The sequence below is a fragment of the Eurosta solidaginis genome, chromosome 3 (genome assembly GCF_040869045.1).
Source record: "Eurosta solidaginis isolate ZX-2024a chromosome 3, ASM4086904v1, whole genome shotgun sequence".
Classification (NCBI taxonomy): domain Eukaryota; kingdom Metazoa; phylum Arthropoda; class Insecta; order Diptera; family Tephritidae; genus Eurosta; species Eurosta solidaginis.
In genome coordinates, this window is record NC_090321.1 from 216,366,480 (window position 1) to 216,392,797 (window position 26,318).

Consider the following 26,318-nt stretch of genomic DNA (forward strand, 5'->3'; position numbering starts at 1 on the left):
AGCTGTAGTCGGGGGTCCAGACTCCACATTCAAATGGCAAAAAGATGAACAAAATGTAACCTATGGTCCGCGCATACGTAATGTGAGTCGTGAAGGTCATGCTTGCTTGGAGTTCCTCAATACACTACCCGAAGACTCGGGTGTCTATACGTTGACAGCGTTAAATGAATATTGTAAAATCACTACCTCAGCGTTACTGCACGTTTACTCAACCAAGGTTAGCAGCGATGTGGAGCCAATGTTTACGCGTTCGTTGAAAGGTAAGTATAGAAAGAGCACACATAAGCACGGAGAGCGCACATACACAACAAAGAACGCGTTGTGTCGCGTATGTGCGCACATTTTCATAACTTTGCACTTGCAGCTGAGAGTTACATAATAAAATTTTTTTTTCTTTGACACTACCCCATCCTTTAGAGATCTATCACATTCAAACGAATGAACTTATTTTGGAAACGGCTGTGCGTGGTACACCAACACCGCAAGTACAATGGATCAAGGATAATTTTGAAATTAAGAGCGGCGGACGTACACAAATTCTACAACATCAAGATGGTAGCTGCGAGCTGATTATTGATAGTCCTGATGCCAAAGATTCGGGCAAATATGTCGTGCGAGCAGAGAATAGCGCTGGTAAAGCTGAGTTATTGCACACCGTCTACTTTACGGGACAGGCTACTCATATCGCTGAGAATATTCATGGTGTATTCCATGCAGATAAGAGCCTCTTACGCCATAAGGTAGTAGAGGAAGAAAAGCCAGCTAGTGTGTCGGCTAAAGCAGAAGAAGCTGCAGGTGAAGGCGGCGATGAGAAGGATGCTAAAGGTAGACGCAAGAGTAAAGTAAAGAAACCCAAGAAAGGCGAGGACGATACAAGCGCTTCGGCAACTGATTTCGCATCAGATGCGGGCAGTCTTAAGAAACGTGAAAAGGTGATTGGCATACATTTTGCCACCTCTGTGAGAGATCGTGTTGTAGCGGAGGGTTCGAAAGTGAAAATCTCTTGCTTCTTAGAATCTAAAGAACCACAAGTGAAATGGTTTAAAAATGATGAGCAAATACAAAATAGTCCTAAAATACGTGGACGTTATATGGAAGGTTTGTGTTTGCTCGAAATAACCAGCGCTACTGTAGAAGATAGTGGCGTCTACAAGTGCTGGGCGCGTGATGAGACTGGTGAGGCGTCGACCTTCTGTAAATTGGAAGTGTATGCTGATCCAGGCACTGGCGATGTACCGCCCACTTTTACGCGCAATATCAAAGATACCTATCATGGCAAAATCAATGAGTTGCAACTCGATGTGCATGTGCGCGGTTTACCAACACCCACAGTGACTTGGGTGAAAGATGGCGTTAAAATTGAACCAAGTGAAAAATATCAACAAATCGATCATGATGATGGTTTATGTGAACTCTTTATTATGGATCCAGTGCCAGCAGATAGCGGTAAATATGTATGTCAAGCTGAGAACCGTGAAGGTAAAGCTGAAATTGTACACATTGTAACGGTGGAGGCCCGACTTAGACGTCCAGTGTCACCACCAAGAGAGGCGCGTCCACCGGTCAAACCACCAACGGAAGAAGAAGAGGCAGCAGAAGGTGGCGCTGAGGCTGAGGCTGCAAAGAAAAAGAAGCGCAAATCCAGGGTTGATGAAGAGGGTGGCGGTGGCAGACGTGGTGCAATACCACCACCAGATCTACGCAAATATTTGTATTTGCGTAATTTCTTAACGAATCGTACTGTCAAGGTGGGCAGCAATGTCAAATGGATGGTACATATTGATGGTCCAGAACCGGTGGCACGTTGGTTCCATGGCGATCAGCCAATCGCTTTTGGTCCAAAGAGTAAATTGTCCTGCCAAGATGGTATCGCATGGTTGAATTTGATTGGTGTCACCGAAGAGGATGCAGGCGAATATACGTTAAAGGCCAAGGGTTCTGAGAATGAGGTGGTGAGCACATGCCAGTTATTTGTTTACACAACTGGTGTGGAGGAGTTAGTAGCGCCGGTATTTACTGTGGGCATTAAAGGTAATGTGACTTTTTGCATGCATTTAAAATTCAAGTGTTGTTGGTGCGTGTTTGATTAATTGATTTATTTTGGAAAAGTGTTGCGTCCAATGGTTGTGTCGTAAAGAGGGTACTAAAAGGTATGTCGTCATTTATGCTTAAGATTTTTTAAACAGGGTATATTAATTATATTAAGTATGGTACTGAGCTCTTAGTTGCGCTGCTGCTAATGCATTGTAAATACTTCTTTCAGCACGTTCCACTAACCTCTGCGCAGGGATTGAGTTTTATTATGAAAATTTAAAATAACAATTATTTTTGAGTTTTTATTTCTCTCTGAGGATAACCGTTATTTTTTGAGTTTTTTTTCTCAAAAAATAACTGTTATTTTTGGAGTGAAATGAAAAAGCTTAAACAAATTATTGGAAATAACTTTTATTTTCCAAACCAAATAAAACTTTAAAAAAATAACTGTTGTTTTCTGAGTGAAATAAAACCTTAAAAAATAACTTTTTTTAGAGCGAAACTAAAAACTCCTACAATAACTCTTATTTTACGAGAGGTATAGATAACTCCAAAAATATCTGTTATTTCCGAGTAAAAGAAAAAATATAAAAAAATAACTGTTATTTTCTGAGCTAAATAAAACTGTCACAATAGAACTGTTATTTTCCGAGAGGAATAAAAAGCTCATATAATAACTTTTATATTAAGAGCGAAATAAAAAAATCAAAAAATTAATTTTATTTTCTGACTGAAGCGCAAATATTACAAAATAACTTTTATTTTAACAGCGAGGAAAAAACTCAAGAAATAATATTTAATTTTTAAAGCGAATTACCTTCTATGATAACTCTTATTTTCGGAGCGAAATAAAAAACTACAAAAATATTTAATTTTTAAAGCGAATTACCTTCTATGATAACTCTTATTTTCGGAGCGAAACAAGAAAATAAAAAACAACTCTTATTTTTCAAGCGAAAAATAAAACAAACAATAAATTGTGATTTTTGCCGGTTCAAGGTCCAGTGTAATAAAACACTTCTTTAAATATTTCCCAATATATTTGAATCTCCTTCGGAGATCGTCATCAGAGGCTATAACAATAACAAACAAATATTCACATATAAAACTGAATGCAATTGGGATACAATTTTTCATACATACATACATTAATTATCTTGTCCGATAGACTACACTTGTTTGTTCGCCATACAGTTCAGAACTAATTTTTTCGTGAGTCATGTAAGTGTCTATCAGTGAGCTGCAATTATTCATCTGTTAAGGTTATTAGTGGACTAACCAAAAAATGAGTATTAGTGCGTACACAAACAAAGAATATCAAACACTTATATTCACTAAAACACATTTACATAGTCATGCTTCGTAAATTGAATAACCACTCATAAGCCACGAAGCAGTTCAGTACTCAATTGTCTTATTGAGCAAAAAAGTCAACTGTGTTATACGAAAATACCAATTGTAACAAGTAAGACTAACAGTACAATCAAAGGAATACAGTCATATCAGCCTTCTGACGCTAGCAGCACAACGATGTACACGAAACTAAAATGAATGCAGCGCTAAAGAAAAACAGATAATAAACGAAGTATACAGTGCATTATACACGAAACAAACGTGCTACTGAGTTCAGCGACTACGATTTCAGTTTATACTCAACAATGTCATATATGTATGGGACATATGTGTTGCGGGGCACTCGTATGTACTTTCTATTTTATGTGCTAGTCACTCATAGTATTTTTCTGTACTTGACTAAGTACACATTTAGACACAATTTTTTGGCTCATGACTAAGTGCACTAATTTTATTAGTACTCAAAGCAGATCTCTGGTGTCTATAAATATGTCTGTGTCCGTTTGTAGTTGAGTCTCTTGCTTGGTGGTGTATTTTCTATGTGTAGCATTTCCAACGTAAACCTTTTGCTATAATTTGTCTCCTGCTCTAGTATGCTCACCGCTTTAAAATCTGGTTGGTGTCCGTTCTCTGTACAGTGGGCCGCAAGTGCTGTTTTTTAAATGTTGCCGGATGATCTACATTTAATATCAGATCTGAGTCCTGATATTCTTGTTTTTAATTTGTTCTTTGTTGTACCCACATATTCTTTTCCACAGTTATTATTTTCATGTGCCGCACATGTAATCTTATATATTACATTATGTTTGTCTGAGTTTATTTTGCTTTTCATGTTATTAAAAAATATGTTTGTTGTGTACGATGGTTTGTGTGCAATTCTTATATTCTCCTTGTCCTAGATGTCTGAGCCCTGCAATCTTTCTGAAAAACCTGGTATATATACTACAGATCTATATTTTGTAGCCGTGTTCTCTCTGTTCTTCCGGCATTTATCTTTCGGGTATTCCATTATTAACCTCTGTATTGCGTTAGGAGGGAAGCCATTCATATTTAGTATGTGTGTTATACGTTTTTTACTCTCTGAGTGAAAAACCGTGTCACTAGTGACGATCTCCGAAGGAGATTGAAATATAATGGGAAATATTTAAAAAAGTGTTTTATTACATTGGACCTTGAGCCGGCAAAAATCACAGTTTGATAAAATCAAAGTAAAAAGGTCGCTAAAAACATATTTTAATACAAACAATACATTTTAAAATCGATTTTTAAAAGAAAATCTTTACTAATAATGATCCCTGTCCCTGAGTAATCATAACATTTGTATCACATTTTTGTTTGTAACTCTTATTTTTGTCTCGCCTTGTCGCACAAACATTACCACACAGATTCATATCACAAAGAACAGAACGAGATCACGCTTGAATGCAAGGTATCAGGCAATCCCAAACCTCAGATTTGTTGGCAAAAGGACAATACTCTGCTACCATTGGACAATGTGAAATATAAATACATAGATTTAGGTGATGGTCTAACGCAACTGCACATCAAAGAGCCAGCGAAGGATGACACCGGGCTCTATACGTGCTATGCAGAAAATGAAAGCGGACAAATGAAAATAAGCAAATTTGTAGATATCGCTGATTATGTACAAAAAGTTACGCAAAAGCGACTTTCCATACATGAAACAGAAGTGGGAAGTGTTGCACACAGCGCCGCTGATGAACGCGAAGCGAGCACACAACTCAAATCAAAAACCAAAGAGGAGAAGCTCAAACTCACCGCTGAGACTACAATGAAACCCATGTCCATAGCGGAGGGTAATAAGGCGCAATTGATATTCTATGTAAGCGGTCATATTGATGAAGTGTATTGGTTGCGTGGTGAGGAGCGCGTCACTAAAAATATGCGTCACAAAATTTATAATATAAATGGTGCGCTCAGCTTGGAGATTCACAATGCGAGAGTGGATGATACGGGCACTTACAAATGTGTAGTGCGTAATAGTAAAAATACGATTGAGAGTAGTTGCCATTTGACGGTGTACGATGCTGCAACGGCGGGCGATAAGTTGCCGGGTAGTTTTGCGAGCGATATTCAAGGTAAAATTTTGAAAGAAGAACTGAAAACAGTGGTAGGTTTGAGAGATCACTAAATCTCCATACACTCAAGTAATAGTGTACAAAAAGGAATGTAGCCTGCCTAGAACTCTGGTTGCTGTTGTTGTTGTAGTAGCCGAAAACAAATAGTTTTTAAGTCATGTTCTATTATCTTCCAATTCTCCCATTTGCTCATACCCTTGGGCATGTGATGGGAAGTGGACCTTGGATCCTCTTATTCGAAGAAATATGTAGGTAATTTTTTGCTTGGGTTTGTATTGAGCGAGGGCCCTAACTATTTCACAAAACTCTTATTTACCGTGCGATTTTCTTGAAAGAGGGCAGAGGGAGGAGAGGAATAAATTGCGGCAATGAAAGCGGATGGGAGTGAAGGATAGGAAAATGAAGGAACGTGTCCCGAGAGGTAAAAATATAGAAGAATAATTTCAGGCTAAAGGGAAAGTTGAAGGAAAGGAAGCAGGAGTGGTAAAGAGACAGAGGAAAATATAGAAGTAGAATTTAAATAGAAAAGGAAAGGTAAAGCTATGGGAGCGAGACAGAGGCATGAAGAAGAAGAAGTGAAGATAGAGGCAGAGGATACGAAGAGAGGGAAAGGAGGAAAATGGGAGGGATAACAGGTAAAAAGAGTGATAGATCGAGAGTAGAGGAAAATGGGAGGAAGATATTTCGGCAAAAAGAAAAGCTACGACAGCGGGTAAAAGTAGGTTGCAGAATGGCGGCGAGAGGAAAGATAAAAGGAAAACGAAAGGAAGTGGAATAGCGAAAGGAACTCCGTGAGGTAGACAAGATTGCAGTGGGAGAGGAGCGCCTTCAATACCAAATAAATTATATCAATGTGTGAACTTTTTCTGGCCCTGGAATCGATGCCCTTATTCTCTTTGCTAACGCAGGCCCTGTGGACCAAGTAAAAATGATTATGCGTTTAAGCCACCTTGGTTATTGATAAACTTTTTTATGGAACCTGCTGGAACTGTATTTCCTCACAACAATCTTGGTGCTAAATCTCTTGTTGAGACCATCGCTAGGAAGACAAAGCAGATGTCCGGATATCGGTAGAACCGCCTGACTTGCTGATTGTTCTTATGCTTGGCCCACTTTTTACGGCCACAGTCCTTGGTTGGATAAGAATTTTCGGGAATAAGAACGTTCAGGTACTAGTCCAACTGTCGCGCGGAAATTTTTGTTTGACCATGATAAGTCTGTAACTTGAAGCGTGATGCAAAAGTGGAAGAATAGTATTAGGCAAAGGTAAAGTCGTCATATCTCTGGATAAGCGATCGAGTTGGATTCCACTACCTTTTTAGGGTACTCGGCACCTGGCTTCATACCACAGAAAAATACTCATTGCCATATTATGTATGTCAACGGGAACGGTAACTTAGGGCGTACCCCAGATGGATCCAGCTTCCTTTTCTATTTGGTAGTCTCTCTTGTATATTACTTCTTTGCAGGCACACTGACGGCAAACCTTTTTCTAAAGGAAACCTAGGAAACATTTCAAATCTTCTAAGAATTCACTTTAGGCAATTCCTTTCCATAGTGGGCTTAGTCACATAAACTTTTCTGTTTGTTAAAATGAGGGAAACTACGACTATTTGCCCGGCAAGATCACGATTGCCTCAAGGCAGGATCCCTTAAACTCCGTCAAAAACCAAATTCTAAATTAAGACGTAAAGAGGAAGAAGCTTGCTTTTTGTACACTTTTTTAAAACCATAGTTCGAAAAAAAAAAAAAAACATTTTATGCACCTAATTCAAATATAAAATCCTAAATCTTTCGCAATCACATCTATTTAGAATCGTACAATGCGCAACGCAATGAAATTATATTCACCTGTCAAGTTCACGGACGTCCGAATGTTACTTGGTTACGCGATGATCATAGCATTTCGAATAACCGTTATAAGTCGATTGAAGAGTTGGGTGGCATACGAAAGCTGATTATACGCAACCCCATCCCCTCGGATTGTGGCACTTTCGCCTGCTTCGCCGATAACAACGAACGCATTGACTCGATCAGTAAAACAATGCGTACGAGTGATCTCAAGCGAATAATGGTAACAACGACCGAAGTTACAACGCAGAATGGTGAACACATACGACGTTCATCGCAGACACCCTACAAAGCTGTTGATGTGCCCAAGCGCAGCACCACCGAAGATTACATAAAACGTGCCCGTGAACGTCGTCCTTTGGGTATGATATCACAGAGTAAACCTCTATTCAGTACATTACTACATGATCGCACGGTGACTGAGGGTTCGAGTATATGCCTAAGTTGTAATGTGGTATGCGATGGAGATACGCGCATTGAATGGCTAAAGAATCATCGACCATTACCAAATGAGGACGGACGCTTTATGATTATGTTCCGTAATGGAGTTGCGTCATTGGAATTGGGTGCTGCACAGGTGGAAGATAGCGGAAATTATACTTGCCGTGCCATTAATGATTATGGTGAAACATTTACGCATGCGCAGTTGCGAATTTACAAGCACTACGAAGATGCTGTACAACCGTCGGCGTTTGTACAGTCAATTAGAGGTGGAGTATTTTGAGAGTTTGATGGAATTGAGTGCATTTCGATAACTACGCGTAGGACGTATGGTCGGTAGTAAGGACGGCAGCGTTCTGGTCTTTGAACCAGGATCAGAAAACTAAATAGATCTGTAGATCTCTACAAAGCAAAATTACGAGCCCTAGATATCGTGATGGACTCAATCCGCCGAAGGTCACACTGTACGGCAGGAGCTTAATTAGGGTTTTCCAGCATATTACAGTGAAAAAAATCACTTTTTTGTAATGAGAATTTTATTTTTATTTAGACAATATTTTATTTGTTGTGATCGGTGATTAAGTGTTTTGTCCGTACTTTGCATGCTACTACAGTAGGTGGCAATCGTATTTTCAGCCCATCCCTATCTACCTCTGGTGCTGGCTTTACCCCCCCTACACCACTACCATTCCTCCTTCCTCGACCTTTACTTCTACCTCTCCTAAATTTACCTATACTTCTACATCTACTCCTCCACCTGTATCTCTCTCTACCACAACCACTGTCTCTAAATCTACACATTCCTATACCCTTTCTTCTTATAAGATAAGTTTCAAAACGAAACTTCTTTTATTGCCACCTACTTCAACTAAACAAATCCACATCTTATCTAATTCATTTACTATCTCACCTTCGCTACAGATACTTATACGATCAACGAAAACACATTGGTTTTGGATTGTCGTGTACGCGGCAAACCACGTCCCGATATCCAATGGATGAAGGGCAATGATTTAATCAACGATGGTGATCGTTATAATGTTCACATCTCTGCCGATGGCTATTGCAAGCTGGTAATCAATAGTCCAACTGAAAAGGATTCGGGTCTCTATGCGTGCGTTGCGCGTAATGAAGCTGGCGAAAATAAGATTACCCATCAAGTTGACTTTGTGGGACGTGAACGTTTTGCACTCGAAAAGACACACGGTTACTTCCATCGTGATCCCAATAAGCCACACCTTTTGGTACCACTTAGCAGCCAGACTGTGTGTCGTGGGGGTACTGTTGCCATTACGGCTGAGTTCATGAAATCGGCAACACCATTAGAGGTACATTGGTTACGTGATCGTCGACCAGTTGCTGCTCAACCTGGTGTACAAACATTTATGGAGGGTGATGTTTATACAATGGCCATATTGAATGCACAGCCCGAAGCTGAGGGTACATACACGTGTCGTGCTTCGAACGCTTTTGGTCGTATTGAATCACATGTTAGTGTTGATGTTGCTGTTGGTGTACCGAAACCTGAACGCCCGCCACTGTTTTTGTCGCGACCAGAACCTGAAATGAAGATTTTGGTAGGCGATCCATTCTCGATTTCGTTCCGTATTGCGGCTGATCCGAAACCCAAATGTAAGTGTGTGTATGTGTGCGTTAAGTGGTTAATTTGAATTTAATGTATTTGATTCTTTTATTTCTAGTGATCTTTATGAAGGGCACGAAGGATATCACCAAATCAGACAGAGTTAGCAAGGAAGTGTCTGATGATTATACCCGCTTTACAGTGCAAAATGCACAAGTAGCCGACTCGGGTACATATTTTGTAGTTGCGCGCAATAATTTCGGCACTGATCGTGTGTTCGTGACCATTACGGTAAGTTGGTAGTGTAGTTGGGACATGTGAGAAGAAGTTTAGATTCATGGCTAATGCTTTTTTGGTCTAACAACTACAAATTATGATTTTTTCAATGAAGGGTAAGCCATTATCTTGAGAGTGTGATTGCGGGGAGTTTTTAGTGTTAGCATAACCGACGTGATATGGGCAAAAATCCCAATCCCTGTCTCTATACCTATATCTTTCTCTATTCCTACCCCTATCTCTACTTCTTACTCTACCTCTATTCTTAGCTCTAACTCTATCTCTACTTCTTAATCTATCCCTATCTGTATCCTTATTCCTTTCCCTATCCGTAACTCTATCCCTATTTCTATTTCTATCAATATCTCTATCTCTATCCATATCCATATTGGTTGCAAGAGAAGATGTTTGGTGTTTTAGTAGGCCTACTTAGACCTGCTTATCGAGGAAACCCATAGACGCATTTAGCGAATTAATTGGGGTTATATTGAACCAGCCAGCTCTTGGCTCAGTAAGCACCGTATTATTGCGATAAGGTAGTAGATTCCAAATTCATGAAGATATGGAGGGAGAATTCGAGGACTCCAAACGGAAAATACCCTACAATCGATCTCGGCATTAAGTATTTTTTATTGTTCGTTTTAGTTGATTTTCTTTTTGAGCAATTTTTTATAAAAAGTGAATTTTGCAACATTTTTTTAAATTTATTTTACTAGATTTTTATTTTGGTTTTGTTTATATAAAAATTGAAATAATTTTTTTAAAATTTTTGTATAAAAAAGTTTCTGTTAATTTAAATTATGAATATTTTCGTTTTTTATGTAATATTTTAGCAAATTTTTTTTTTGGTATTTAAAAAATTTAAATTATTTCGCAAAAATATTGGTGGTTACATTGTTTTACCAAAATTTCTTAGGATTTTTTATATAAGTACTCTTCTATTTATATTTTTATGGGTTTTGCGCTTTTTTATATTTTAATTCAATAAAATTATATTTATGAATATTTTTGCATATATAGTATATTTTTGAAAACAAATTTTATTCAATTAAAAATTCTTAAACAAAGTTTCTTAATAATCAGTTTTTTTTTTCGTTTTTTGACAAAAAATCTTTTAGCTCAGATTGGTTTTTATGTATGATTTAAGCTAGCTTAAGGTCTTGGTTTATAAAAATTTTTAATTCTTTGCTCATGTTTTTTAATTCAATCCTTTTCTACTTGTTTCTTTTAGTTATTTTTTATTCAAATAAAAAATCTAGAAAAATAAAAAAGCTTTTATCGTACTAGGTTTGTGTACGATGTTAGTATTTTTATACTCAGCTGAGCAGTGCTCACAGAGTATATTAACTTTGTTCGCATAACGGCAATCCGTAACGGCATAATCTAATCGAGATAGATATAGACTTCTATATATCAAAATGATCTGGGCGAAAAAAAGAAATTCATTTAGCCATGTCCGTCCGTCCGTCCGTAAACACGATAACTTGAGTAAATTTTGAGGTAACTTGATGAAATTTGGTATGTAGGTTCCTGGGCGGTCAACTCAGATCGCTATTTAAAATGAACGAAATCGGACTGGAACCACGCCCACTTTTTCGATATCGAAAATTTCGAAAAACAGAAAAAGTTCGATAATTCATTACCAAAGACGGATAAAGCGATGAAACTTGGTAGGTGGGTTGACCTTATGACGCAGAATAGAAAATTAATAAAATTTTGGACAATGGGGTGGCACCGCCCACTTTTAAAATAAGGTAATTTAAAGGTTTTGCAAGCTGTAATTTGGCAGACGTTGAAGATATCATGATGAAATTTCGCAGAAACGTTACTCATATTACTATTTGTGTGCTAATTAAAAATTAGCAAAATTGGATGGTGAACACGCCCACTTAAAAAAAAATGTTTTTAAAATCAAATTTTAACAAAAATTTGATATCTTTACAGTATATAAGTAAATTATGCCAACATTCAACTCCAGTAATGATGTGGTGCAACAAAATACAAAAATAAAAGAAATTTTCAAAATGGGCATGGCTCCGCCCTTTTTCATTTAATTCGTCTAGGATACTTTTAATGCCATAAGTCGAACAAAAATTTACCAATCCTTGTGAAATTTGGTAGGGGCATAGATTCTATGACGATAACTGTTTTGTGTGAAAATGGGCGAAATCGGTTGAAGCCACGCCCAGTTTTTATACACAGTCGACCGCCTGTCTTTCCGCTTGGCCGTTAACATGATAACTTGAGCAAAAATCGATATATCTTTACTAAACTTAGTTCACGTACTTAACTGAACTCACTTTATCTTGGTATAAAAAATGGCCGAAATCGGACTATAACCACGCCCACTTTTTCGATATCGAAAATTACGAAAAATGAAAAAAAAAATGCCATAATTCTATATCAAATATGAAAAAAGGGATGAAACATGGTAATTGGATTGGTTTATTGACCCAAAATATAACTTTAGAAAAAACTTTGTTAAATGGGTGTTACACCTACCATATTAAGTAGAAGAATATGAAAAAGTTATGCAGGGCGAAATCAAAAGCCCTTAGAATCTTGGCAGGAATACTGTTCGTGGTATTACATATATAAATAAATTAGCGCTACCCAACAGATGATTTTCTGGGTCACCCTGGTCCACATTTTGGCCGATATCTCGAAAACTCCTTCACATATACAACTAAGGGCCACTCCCTTTTAGAACCCTTATTAATACCTTTAATTTGATACCCATAACGGACAAACACATTCTAGAGTCACCCCTGGTCCACCTTTATGGCGATATCTCGAAAAGGCGTCCATCTATAGAACTAAGGCCCACTACGTTTTAAATAATCATTAACAGCTTTCATTTGATACCCATATCGTACAAACACATTCTAGAGTCACACCTGGTCCACCTTTATGGCGATATCCGAAATGGAGTCCACCTATAGAACTATGGCCTACTTCCTTTTAAAATGCTCTGTAATACCTTCCATTTAATACCCATGTCACACAAACACATTCCAGGGTTACCCTAGGTTCATTTTCCTAAATGGTGATTTTCCCTCTCAACTGAGTATGTAATGTTCGGTTACACCCGAACTTAACCTTCCTTACTTGTTCAAAATAATTATTGACAAACAATTTTTTGTGTAAATTGGTTTATTCAAGTTTTTAATAAATTTCTGGCAACTTTTATTTCATACTTTAAATGAAGTTCTGTTTTTTTTTATATTTTTACTTGTTTCTTTTTTAATCAATTAAAAAATAAAATAAAAATTCAATGCAAATACGATTTTCTAAAAAAATTAAAAAAGTGTTTTTTTTTGTCTTACCGTGTTTTTGCATGATTTTAAGGTATTTTGTTTTTGTCCAAATTTTTTAACATAAAATTGATTGGTTTATGAAAACTTTTTGATTGTTAACTTTTTTCCTTAAACGAAGTGCTTTTTATATATACATATATATTTTTTTGTAAAAGTGTATGTAAACAAATAATACAAATGTTATGGGACTGATAACTAAATATTTTATTATCATGTTTTTTTAATTCTTTTTGAAATAACATAATTGTTATAAATTCTTCATTTCTAACTTGTTCGCATAAATAATTTTAATTTTTTTTATTTTTATAAAAATATTTTATTTACCGAAAACTAAAGCAGTTTTTTTACCAATTTTGTCTCAAGCAAATGGCTTACCCTTAAAAAAATCAATTTTTGCAATTCCATACTCTAACCCGAATCTGCTTTATAATTTTTTTATTGTAGGTCAAACCTCCCAAAAGGAAAGAATCCAGTACTTCACATATTAGTTCATAGATTAAAAAAACAAAAAAAAGAAAATAAAAAAACAAGCTCTGCTCTGCTTCTATATAAAGCTTAAAAAAATGGAGCCGCTAGTTATATTTTATGTATTTGCTTTGTCCTGTGCTGCGTGCTTTCCCCTAGTTATTTATTTTTTTACTTTGTTCATTTGGTTTGTGAGCTTAATTGTCCATTTGATTTACATTTTTTTCCTGGTGTCTGTGTTTACCGTTAAATACAGGTCATGCCACGCGCACGCTCCGAAACACCAACATCGCCACGCTGGGGTCAGCGCATTGAGAGTTTCCCTGATGTTTCTTATTTCAGAGGTGAGTTTTTCGCTTTAAAAATTTCAAATATAAATATGTATATGTCCCTTGTTCTTCTGTTGGTGATCGTCTTTCTGACTGGGTGATTATATTCCGTTTATATATATAAGACCTATTATCTTTTATCATGTGTTATATAGGCAATTTACAAGGTCTCTTAATCGCCGTATGTGCTATGCTTTAATCAAATTTTATATTGGAAACCATGGAAACAACTCAAGTCTTAAAATTTTACAAGAATACGACACTCTTGTGAATTGCCGAATTTATTTTGTGAAAAGTATCTTGTCAGTTATTTCGTAAATTGTCAATTCTTCGTTAATTGTTTTCAAACAATTCTTCAAATTTTTGAATACTTCTTTTTCAATTCTATAATTTTTTTGCAGATTTTTCAAAAGCGCTGTATGGATTTTAATTTGTTTTGATTTTGTTTGTAGATTGGAAGTTAAACAAAAAGAACTTATGATTTCGAAATGTTGTATTTAAATTTCTTAGTATTCCAATTTCAAGATTGCATCTTTATTTTTCTACAAATTTTTTATTACAATTGTATTAGAATATTTTTTGTAAAAGTTATTGTTTTTCAATGTGATAAATTTATTTAGAATGTTTATCTACACCATATTCAGCTTATACATTTAGATACAAGCACAATTTAAACAAAATAAATAAAAATGTTTCTCCGGGGAAGTGCATGGTGTTTTATTAGTAAGGGACCAAGTTAATGATTAACGGTATTTTATAGTATTACTTTTTTGTTCAAAAAGTATGCGATTTCATGCAAAATAAATTAGCACTTCTTAAAAAAACTTGAAAACTTTTTTTTTAAATTGTAGAAGCATCTCAAATAATAGCAGCAGAGAAACCTGTTTTTGAAAAGTTAAAATGCCAAACTTGGATTTCTAAGGCCTTCTTGCAGTATGGAGGGGTTAAACTCATAAATGTTTGACAATTTTTTTAAATTAACTCTGCCGTTGTGCAAGTGGGCCTAAAAATCTATTGTCTAAAACAATTTTCTTATTAAATTTGGTAATCATAGATACGCAAGTATGTACTTTAGGGTGGTCCCTAGAAATAATATAAAGGATTTTTATACCCCTTACCTTCTCTTTTCGGGACCATAAATTGTATGTGGTATCGCCCCCTACAGTATTATTAATTTTCGGTATTAAAACTTAAAAAAAACATTTTTTGTTTGAGTCTTCATAGGGAAATATTAACTTTGACCCCTGAGCAACACCCTTCAAACGTTTCCAATTAATTCCAAAAATGTATTTATAATATTTTTGACCTGGGTATTGCCGTCCGAAGAGGTTAGAGTCGAAGGAATCGTTATTTTGACTATAAGGACTACGCTAATGTATGCCTTTCCAAAACATTTTCATAAATTAGGTTTTTAAAGTTTTCAGTTAACTTGTTGGAAAGTAATTCATAAGCAATCTAAAAAAACGTCGCTTTTTAGTTTTTACGCTTCGTTTTTTTAAATTGATTAGTAATTTTTTTTAATTATTATTTTTTTTTTCGAAATTGTATATTTTATAAAATATTGAGCCCTAATTATTTTTAATTAGCATAAATAAAACTAATAAAAATTGTTAATATATTTACATACTTGCTTTGAAAATCAATACATCTTTGTTTTCAAAAAACATGAAACAAGTAATGTTTCAAAATTTTTTGAACAAAATTTAAAAACAAAATTTCAAAAAATGATTATTTTCTTATTTATTATCCGAAATTTTTTGTGATTTTTTGTTCAAAAAAATTCTTTAGAAAATAAAAAAAAAATCTTTTATGAAAAGGTGTTCAAAAAAAAAATTGGTCTTCAAGAAATCATCTTCGAAGGTGGACAAATTTTTAGAAAATATTCAAGGTAAAATATTAAAAATATATAGTCTTTAGCAAAAAGCAAAAAAAAAAAACATTTTTTTTTCTCGGACGTTGTAGCAGCGCACTGTCCTCAAGTGGCCCGATGAAACCAGGATAGTCCTGTTTTTGTTTTTTTTTTTATTTCATACATACTTTTATTTTATTTTTTTCTTTTTTTTGTGTATCCTAATTCTTATTTATTCACAAAATACAATAGATTAAAAGTATAAATATAATATTTTAATTATTAAGAGAAGATAGAACCGTTTTTTTTATGGCAAAGAGCGAGTCCGAAACATCAATTATTCTCGAGTGAGAGTTATAATCTTCACACAAACATAGAAAAGGTCCATGTAGTTGGAAATTGCTTCTGCATTGTTTAAGAATTATAGGTTTATAATGCCTTGAAACTCGCCATGGAACATTCAAGTTTACTTCGTTCAAAAGAAATGGGCTTGAAATCGATCCATTTAAAAGTCTAGCCATAAATAGTACACCTAGCATTTCTCTACGACTTGCAAGGGTAGGAAGATTTATTAGTTTTAATCGATTAGTGTAAGGAGGAAGATTATACGGAGAGTGCCATTGCAGATTTCTCAAGGCGAAAAGTAAAAACTGTTTTTGAATTGATTCTAGTCTATCCACATGAACTTGATAACGCGGATTCCAAATTATCGATCCATATTCTAATATCGGCCTCACCAATGATGTAAAAAGGGTTTTTGTAACGTAAGGATCACTAAACTCCTTTGCCCATCTTTTCACAAATGCTAAAACTCCTTTCGCTTTATTGACTGTGGCATTAATATGAGGATTGAAACTAAGTTTGCAATTCATTGTAACTCCCAAGTCGCCAAAAACATCAACGCTTTCCAGAGTTTGGCCATTAATTGTGTAGGAAGCTGGCTGTATGTTCCCACGTGAAAAACACATGGATTTACATTTTTCTATATTGAGCGGCATAAAATTCGCATTACACCAAGTACCTAAACGATTTAAATCCGCCTGGAGTACAGAACGTTCTTCAACCGACGCGTATGACTTAAAAAGTTTTACGTCGTCGGCATACATTAAAATTTTAGAATATTTTATAGTTGTGGAAACATCGTTTATAAAGATCAAAAACCTTATATTCATTAAAAACTGATTGTTTTAAAAACATAAAACGCAAAATTTCTTTAATTAAACAAACGAATTTTTCATCTTCGAAACTGAGCAAGTTTTTAGCAAAAATTCAACACAATATTTAAAAAAAAAAATAGTTTTTAGCATTTCATAATTCACTTGATAACCAAAAGGTATGTTTGATAGAAAATATATCTATTAACTTATTTTTATACTCAGCGTGCTTTGCATACAGAGTATATTAACGTATAATAACTTCGATAACGACAACCAACCGTTATAAAGGAATCGAGATAGATATGGACTTCCATATATAAAAATCATCAGTATCGAAAAAGGATTTGATTGAGCCACGCCCATCCGTCCGTCTGTCCGTTAACACGATAACTTGAGTAAATATTGAGATATCTTCACCACGGTACACGAGCTTATCTGGACCCAGAATAGATTGGTATTGAAAATGAGCGAAATCGGATGATAACCACGCCCACTTTATATATATATAACATTTTGCAAAACACAGAAAACCTGATTATTTAGTAATTAATACACCTAGAATGTTGAAATTTGACATGTGGACTGAAAAACGTTTTAAAATGGGCGGGGCGCCGCCAACTTGTGATAAAATCAATTTTACAAATATTATTAATCATAAATCAAAAATCGTTAAACCTATCGTAACAAAATTCGGCAGAGAGAGTAAAGGCAACTATAAAGAATGCTTTGTAGAAAAATTAACGAAATCGGTTAAGGACCACGCCTACTTTTATATAAAAGACCTTTAAAACGGTCGTGGACGAATAAAATAAGCTACATCTTTGCAAAAAAGAGCTTTATATCAATGGTATTTCATTTCCCAGGTGGATTTAAAACAATAAATAGGAAAAACTTCAAATTTTAAAAAATAGGCGTGGCACCGCCCTTGTTATGACTAAGCAATTTTCTATGTTTCGGGAGCCATAACTCGGAGAAAAATTTACGGATCGTTATGAAATTGTGTACACATATTTTCTGTACAGCAGGAAATATTTCTAGAACAAATGGACGGGATCGGTTAAGGACCACGGCAACTTAGATATAAAACAAGTTTAAAAGGATTAAAAGGGTCGTACACTAGAATAATAAGCTATAACTTATCAAAAAATAGTTTTGAATCAATGATATTTCACTTATCAAGTTTTATTGTAAGAGGAAATGCGGAGACATTTTTTTTAACGGGCGGTGCCGCGTGTTATGGAGAAAAGTAATATATCTGAAATGAAATGTACAATTGAAGCTCACGCTGAGTATATAATGTTCGGTTACACCCGAACTTAGACACCTTTACTTGTTTTTACTTCAGTTCATTTAAAATTTATTGGTTTGAAAAATTTTAAAAGTAATACTTCAAAATAAATTTAAAAAATGTTTTTTATTGTTTATTTTTTATTCAAAAATGTGTGTTGTGAAATATTTTTGAGATTCTTGATACAGAAAAAAAAAAAATTTTACTTATAAGATTTAAAAATATAACATTCACAAAAATTTTATAAAAAATTTTATGTTTAATATTCTTTTTTTCAAAAACCAACAATTATTAAATCATTTCAAACTTTTATATCACTAAATTTTAAAACTATGGAAAGTGTTAATTATAATAAAGCATATAAACTAAAAACTTAAAGACAAACTATTTTTAGCATTTTATAATTTCATTAGTAACCGAAAAATATGTTTGGAAAATATTTCTAAAAATAAAATTTTTTAGCTTATACTCATTAAAAATTAAGTGTTTTGCAAAAATTTCGAGAGTTTTAATTAGGACAATCTCTATAATTTGTTTCGATTTCGAAACTGTGTTGGAGCTCTGATTTAAAAAAATTTTAATCTTAAACTTAAGAAAAACTCTACATTTTTCGAACAAAATTTATGAAATAAAAAATTTTGAATTTTTATGGAGCCAATGAGTCCCCGTTGGTAGGCCACAGCCTAAGGCACATATTTCCACAGTTTTAAAAAACAAGTTTTTGGGTAATCTTCATATTGAAATTTAACATTTTTCGAAAGTAGTTTTTGAATAATCCTCATATTAAAATTTTTAAAGTTAAAGCTACACAAAAAAAAAAAAAAAAAATGTTAGATCAAGGAAGATTGGTTTTTCGTCTAGACATATTTATAAGAAAATGTTCAACTAGGCTAAATATTACGTATTTGAAATCCATACAAAAATTGTTTGTAAGAAGTTTTGAAACGCTTCAAATTGGATGATGAAGAATCAATAATGCCCAATTTTTTTACTGGGAAAGTTTTTTTGTAACAATTTTTATTTATTTACGATTAATTATAATAATAACAGTAATCATTCCAACCACGATTACTTAAGCGCAGCTATGATAGTAACTATCAAAGAAAGAAATTTAAGATTACAATAATCGCAATATTTAGTATAACTGATTACACAAGATTACTAGATGATTGCAATTACCGTCGCCGTAGTTTCACATCTATAAAATGTTAAATTATAGCAATCATAATCACGATTGTGATTGCAGTTAAATTAAATTAACGATTACAGCAATCAAAATTTAGGATATGTGGGATTAGTATTAAAGTAATCGTAGTCGTAGGTGAGATTACCAAAGTAGTCCTAATCATATGTGCAATCAATTACTATTCTCAAATTAAAGAAAATCAGGATAACAATAATTACAATATTTGGTGTAATTGATTACGCCCACTTACTAAATGATTGCAATTACAGTCACCGTTATAAAAATAAAATTTAAGTAATCATATTGTCATTGCAGGTTAATGAAATTAACGATTACAGCAAGAAAAATATAAGAAATGGGGTTACTATTAAAGTAATCGCATTCGGAGGAACAATCAATAGCTATTAAAAAAATTAAGCTTACCGCCCAACTCTGATTAAAAGTTGCATAATACAAATTTATATTTACGTCTGAGTTTTGGGAACTTAAAACAATGGGTTAGCAATTTCTATATAAGTTTCGAAACTTTCTTACAATCACTGAAATGTAGGTCGTTATAGCACCAACAGTCCCCTTCTTTTGATAACTTACAACTAATTTATGCCTATCTCATCAACACTTATTTCATTTATCTTTTCCAAACAAACCACACAGATCCACCAAGCGCCATCTCAACCGAACCTTTGGTAGTCGATTCTGGTCCCACACATATTTCGCTCTCTTGGGGTAAGCCTTCACGTGACAATTCAGCACCTGTTATAGCCTATCGCGTAGATGCTTGGATAATTGGACACGAAGGTGGCGCTATATGGAAAGAGCTCGGTCTCACGCCAATCAATTCATTTGACGCATTCAATTTGAAACCCAATGTTGAATATCATTTCCGTGTTACACCCAAAAATCGTTATGGCTGGGGACCTTCAGTACAGACCAGCTGTCCATTGCAGGTTGGCGGCGCCGAATGTCTGCCCGAATTTGTCAAAATACTACCCGGCCAATTGAAGGCTTTACTTGGCAAACCACAAACGCTGGAATGTACTGTATGCGGTGCACCACGCCCACAAATTGATTGGTATAAGGATGGTATGCATATTAGCCCATTGGCCGAACGTATACGCATTCGTCAAATCGGTTCAACATGTACGCTTATAATTGCACCTACAACTGAGTTGGACGCGGGACGCTATACATGTGAAGCAACTAATTCCAAAGGTAGAGTATCGACTTTCGCGCGTCTTCAAATCGTTACCGATCAACGCCTTTACGAAGCCGATACAAAATTGAAAGAGATCATTCATGCTGATGATGTGGCGCGCACTGATGACACTTTGCCGATATTCACAATGCGTTTACGTGATCGACGCGTACAAATGACATATCCTGTACGTTTGACATGTCAAGTTATTGGCTATCCCACACCTGAAGTTAATTGGTTCAAGGATGATCAAAACATCGTGGAAAGTCGTCGTTGCCTCATAACCAATGATGGACAATTTTATACACTCGAATTGGCTAGCACTTTATTGGATGATAGCGGCATTTACACGTGCACAGCTAAAAATGAACTTGGTTCGGTATCGTGCCATTGCTCGTTGGTGGTTGATAAAGGTATACGCGCTTATATATCACCTGAATTTTATGTGCCGCTAGATCCATTGTATATATACCAAGAAGGCCAAGAGATACGTTTGACCGCGAAAGTGGAGGCTTATCCTACAGTGGGTATTTCATGGCATCGTAATGGCATACGCTTACGTCCCAGTAGACGTATAGGTGGCACTTTGGATGCTAACGGTTTTGTGGAGCTAGTCATAGCCAATGCTAAACCACTTGACGCTGGTATATATATCTGTGTCGCTTCGAATGCTGTGGGCAAAGTGGAGAGTAGTTGTCGTGTTGTAATTGAAGAGCCAGATGAGGATCAAAAGCAGCAGCAGACTCAACGCGCTAGCAGTCAAATACCGACTATCGTGAAAGGTGATTTACCGTAAGTTCTACTTTACAAGGCTAGAATTAACATTTTAGCGGAACTTAGTTGATGGACTACGAACTTATTTCGGTCAATTAAGCTTCGTTAACGTGTGAACCACTTCTCAATTAGGAAATATGAGTACATAATTAACTTTCTTTTTTATTTTATTATACGCCAGATATTCCAAACAACCTATGTTTGTTGTTAAGCCACGTTCCAGCGAAGCTTACGAAGGTGATACGGTGATTATATTCTGTGAAGTTGTCGGTGATCCCAAACCGGACGTCGTGTGGCTGCGCGACTTTCTTAATGTGAGTTCATAATTAATTTTTTTTTTCCAATATGTAAATAAGTATCAAAGCAGATATGAAGATAGTGCATCGTATAAAAACCTAAAGACTTCACTGGTTAGGTCATGTCGACACCGCAGTTTGAAAGCAGAGGAAGGCGGAGACCTCCATTGGGTTGGGAGAGGCAGCTGAAGGAAGACTTTATCACGCTTGGTGCTCCCAATTGGAATTAGTTATCGGGAAACAGGTGTGACTGGCGTGACTTGCTACGAAACAGCCATAATCGCTTAGGCGGTTAAGCGCCAATTAATAATGAAATGATGATGAGTTTTCTAAGCTAGCCCGTATACAAACATGGACTAGAATATGTGTGGGATGCTGCCTGACCACAATGAGTTGTTGGTTGGAAGATTACAATAAATTGTTTCAGGAAGGTTCGCCCGCTAAAAACTATACAACTGATCATATGACGTTCAGCAGTACTACCGGTCCCAGTCCATATACAAATAACTTCTCAAAGTCTTACGAGACTAAACAACTTTTAAGGGTAATCCCATCACAAGATTTCTTTAGCTAATAGTAGAATATAGTTCGAGGGGCAGAACTAATGGGATTCAAGGGGTTGTGTAGCGCAACCCTTTTAAGAGGTTGTCAGCGGAATTTATAACTTCTCCAACCCGATCATCAACCTCACCTATGTACCCACTCTGGCGATCCCAAGTTCCTCAGGGAAGGAGGGGGTTGCAAGGCCTAGACGTGTTCATGTCGAATAGCTCTCGAGATGCTCCGAAACCTTAGGGAGTCCTCTTATTGTTACAATAAGAAGAGAAGAAGGAGCAGAACTAAACATTTCCCGAGCCTTTTTGCAAGATGGGACTATTGCTGGCATACAGTGATGATCTTGATATTTTCAGCTTTGCGGTAAATAATTTGAATTGTTCTGTACGAGGACCCTGGTCCGTTCTCCTTCCGTTACCACAGCTCGTAAATTAACCAATTGTCGTAAATTAATTATTGTACGAAGCTTGACGACTTTTATAGAGCTTCGTGGGAATCCCGTGGCACTATATTCCTCACATTGATCACATCCTTTAGCTCTAAGAAGGTCTCTATAAAGGTTTTAGAAATTTCATTCTACCATCCCAGTTCACTGGAAAGCGGCACAATAGCTGTTTCACCAGTAAGACAGCAGCTAGGTTTTATGGTATTGTGCTCCTATCCCATCTGTGTCGCATGAATTGCACCAAGCACCTGGTGAGTACCTAAATTAATCTGAACATGAACGTCATTCATTCTCTTCGGATTTGCACTCGCTTCCGGTGTTGAGGAATATGACCCTTGAAGGATCCAGTAGTGCAAAGAACTTGTGTGACATAAAGAGGCGGTCTTCACGTTCTAGCTCATCGGCCATCAGCTGTACTCAACAGGCCTTTTTATAAGCGGGGATATAAAATTTTCAAGTAAGATGCCCATCTATCCAATCTTTAAATCAGCTTGTATCGAGGTCTCTCTGGCCAGTTGTTGGCCATTAGTCAGCGTGGCACCCGTGTATACTAGTGCGGGAACGGCCATGCCCTCTATGGTGATGCTGACATAAAATTGGTCATCGGAGTTTTCCTTATTGCGGGTGTGATTGTTCCTCCTAGTCCCTGGACAGAATCCCGTCCTGATATCTGAACAAAAGACTCACTGCTTACACCTCCTACACGGCACCCATAAATTGTATGATTTACCCATCATGACTAGGGTATGGATCATCTGACTTGCCTCTTTGCTCGTTCCGCTTTCAGGATTTCGAATTCGGTAGTTCTCCTTTTTTTTACGAAAAAGCGATATTCCACTCGGAGTCCGTCGTATTAGCGGTTTAAGTGGTCCTCTTTGGACATCGTCGCATGCTCGCGGATCAGCGTTTGTGGCGCTAATAGGTAATCCTCTGTCGTTTCCTGGAGATACTGCTTCCGTAGCCGAATGGTTTCTTTCAGTGGGCTTATTATAGCCTAGGCAAGAAGAATCTCAAGGCTTCCCTTCGGAACTCTGTCCGTTCGTGGATGTTTGGTTTACGCACTGGAGCGCCTTACCGCGTAAGAGTTCTAATAGCGTCATAAGAATGTTGTCCAGTGGGATTCGATAGCACCTGCTAACTCGTAGATGCGCTCCAAGAAGTCATAGAGCGTCGCAGTTATGATGAGTATCCGAATTGCGAACCGTACTCATTACTTCGACGCCGCTCATCCCATTTTGTTGATCCCGGGAAGGTTTAGGCTGGGTTACCTTTGGTGTGCGGTCTTCTTTGAGAATGCCCGGAGCTGTCTCCGATGGTAATCTGACGGGCCTTTGCGTTTCGGCGTCAAATTCCAGTTCTAGGTCTCTCAGAATATTTTGGGTTGACATAAGCATCCTATTGGTTCGAACGTAAGCGCACAATGCATGCGTGTATCAGCGACGAAATATATTTTCGCGAAGATGCTGTGCTGCTTGAATTCCCCGATCAGTTTATTCTTCTTGAAAACGTAGATCCAACTAAGAGAGTAAAAGTTTAATGAGCTTTTGGTGTGTTTGTGTGTAGTACAGTTGTTTGGGTGCATTCGAAGTGCTCGCTCCTACAGTTGGTGTTTTGTTAATAGTGCTTCGCCCCATTCAATTGGTGCGACCACTCACAAATTGTCATGAAAGTCCTTTAAAGGCAGTCCAAGGAAACTATAAGTTTCAACAGGAGTGGACCATAGAAAAGTTGGTGTTAGAGGCGTAGGTTCCACATTACAATTGAAAATGTGGCTGGTGTTATGTGGGGATACATAGCCTGCAGGACAGGTCGAGGTTGATTCTGGACAGGTAAGGATTAAGTTGTTACAGTATCCACAACCAAGTTGGGCCAGGGTGACTCGTGTCTCCTTAGTAGTGTGATTTCTTCTTAGTCTGCAAGGGTAGGATAGTGTATATTGATATTCTGGCAAGGGTGTTTACCAATTCTGTGCGGATTCTGTGGATCAAACAGCAGTGTTATCAGGTGCCGGAACTCATCATAGTGCTTACAGAGATGTCCCTTAACCTTCTTGCAGGCGGGGCTACATCAAGCAGTTGTTTGCTACGGTGTGCAGAGTTTGACAATAAAGCAAAAACTGTTTGTTCAGCATTTCCTTATGCTCTTTAACCCTAGAAAGATAACGTTATTTTTTCACCCTAGAAAGATAACGTACGTCTGAGAGACGTGTTCAAGTTTAAGGACCCTAAAGATATACAAAAAACTTACATTTTTGTTTTATTTTTTTTTTTAAATCATTTATTTGATATATATTCACTTGTTTTAAATGTTTTTTAATGAAAAATATTGTTTTTTAATATATTAAAAATTAATTTTGACTTGCCTTGGGCTTGTCCTTTCAAACATCAGTTTTTTCGGAGGACCTCAGTTTATAGCAAAAGAATTAAATTATTTTTGTACTTCAATTGAATGAATTAACTGTTTTAAACTATACTTAAAAAAATATTAGATAAAATTACCATTTTCGGCAAAAATTACATATAAAACAAGTAAGGAAGGCTAAGTTCGGGTGTAACCGAACATTACATACTCAGCTGAGAGCTTTGGAGACCAAATAAGGGAAAATCACCATGTACGAAAATGAACCTAGGATAACCCTGGAATGTGTTTGTATGACATGTGTATCAAATGAAAGGCATTAAAGAGTATTTTATGAGGGAGGGGGCCATAGTTCTATAGGTGGACGCCATTTCGGGATATCGCCATAAAGGTAGACCAGGGGTGACTCTAGAATTTGTTTATACGATATGGGTATCAAATTGAAGGTATTAATGAGGGTTTTAAAAGGGAGTGACCCTTAGTTGTACATGTAAGGGCGTTTTCGATATATCTACCAAAATGTGGACCAGGGTGATCCAGAACATCATTTGTCGGGTACCGCTAATTTATTTATATATGTAATACCACGAACAGTACTCCTGCCATGATTCCAAGGGCTTTTGATTTCGCCATGCAGAACTTTTTCATTTTATTCTACTTAATATGGGAGGTTTCACACCCATTTTACAAAGTTTTTTCTAAAATTATATTTTGCTTCAATAAACCAATCGAATTACAATGTTTCATCCCTTTTTTCATATTTGGTATAGAAATATGGCATTTTTTTCATTTTTCGTAATTTTCGATATCGAAAAAGTAGGCGTGGTCATAGTCGGATTTCGGCCATTTTTTATACCAAGACAAAGTGAGTTCAGATAAGTACGTGAACTAAGTTTAGTAAATATATATCGATTAAGGGCCGAGCGGAAGGACAGACGGTCGACTGTGTATAAAAACTGGGCGTGGCCTCAACCGATTTCGCCCATTTTCACAGGAAACAATTATCGTTATAGAATCTATGCTCCTACCAAATTTCATAAGGATTGGTTAATTTTTGTTCGACTTATGGCATTAAACGTATTATAGACAAATTAAATAAAAAAGGGCGGAGCCACGCCCATTTTGAAATTTTCTTTTATTTTTGTATTTTTTTGCACCATATAATTACTGGAGTTGAATGTTCACATAATTTACTTATATACTGTAAAGATAATCAATTTTTTCTTAAAATTTGGCTTTAAATAATTTTTTTTTAAAAGTGGGCGTGTTCTTCATTTTATTTCGCTAATTTTTATTTAGCACATATATAGTAATAGTGGTAACGTTCCTGCCAAATTTCATCAAAACTTTCAAAGTACCTTCTTTCAAAAGTGGGTGGTGCCACGCCCATTGTCCAAAACTTTACCAGAGCTATTCTTCTTCATAAGGTCAACCCACCTACCAAGTTTCATCCCCCTATCCGTCTTTG

General features: G+C 36.1%; 1 protein-coding gene across 1 annotated transcript in view; it reads left to right on the plus strand.

Moving 5' to 3' along the window:
• Strn-Mlck (Stretchin-Mlck) overlaps positions 1-26,318 on the plus strand; it is a 243,780-nt gene that overhangs the window by 99,340 nt on the left and 118,122 nt on the right. Inside the window, exons 7-13 of the mRNA XM_067777186.1 lie at positions 4,773-5,486; positions 7,301-8,047; positions 8,700-9,410; positions 9,479-9,651; positions 13,398-13,440; positions 19,882-21,214; positions 21,378-21,510. Coding sequence (XP_067633287.1) covers positions 4,773-5,486; positions 7,301-8,047; positions 8,700-9,410; positions 9,479-9,651; positions 13,398-13,440; positions 19,882-21,214; positions 21,378-21,510 — 3,854 coding nt within the window. The remainder of the gene's footprint in view (positions 1-4,772; positions 5,487-7,300; positions 8,048-8,699; positions 9,411-9,478; positions 9,652-13,397; positions 13,441-19,881; positions 21,215-21,377; positions 21,511-26,318) is intronic.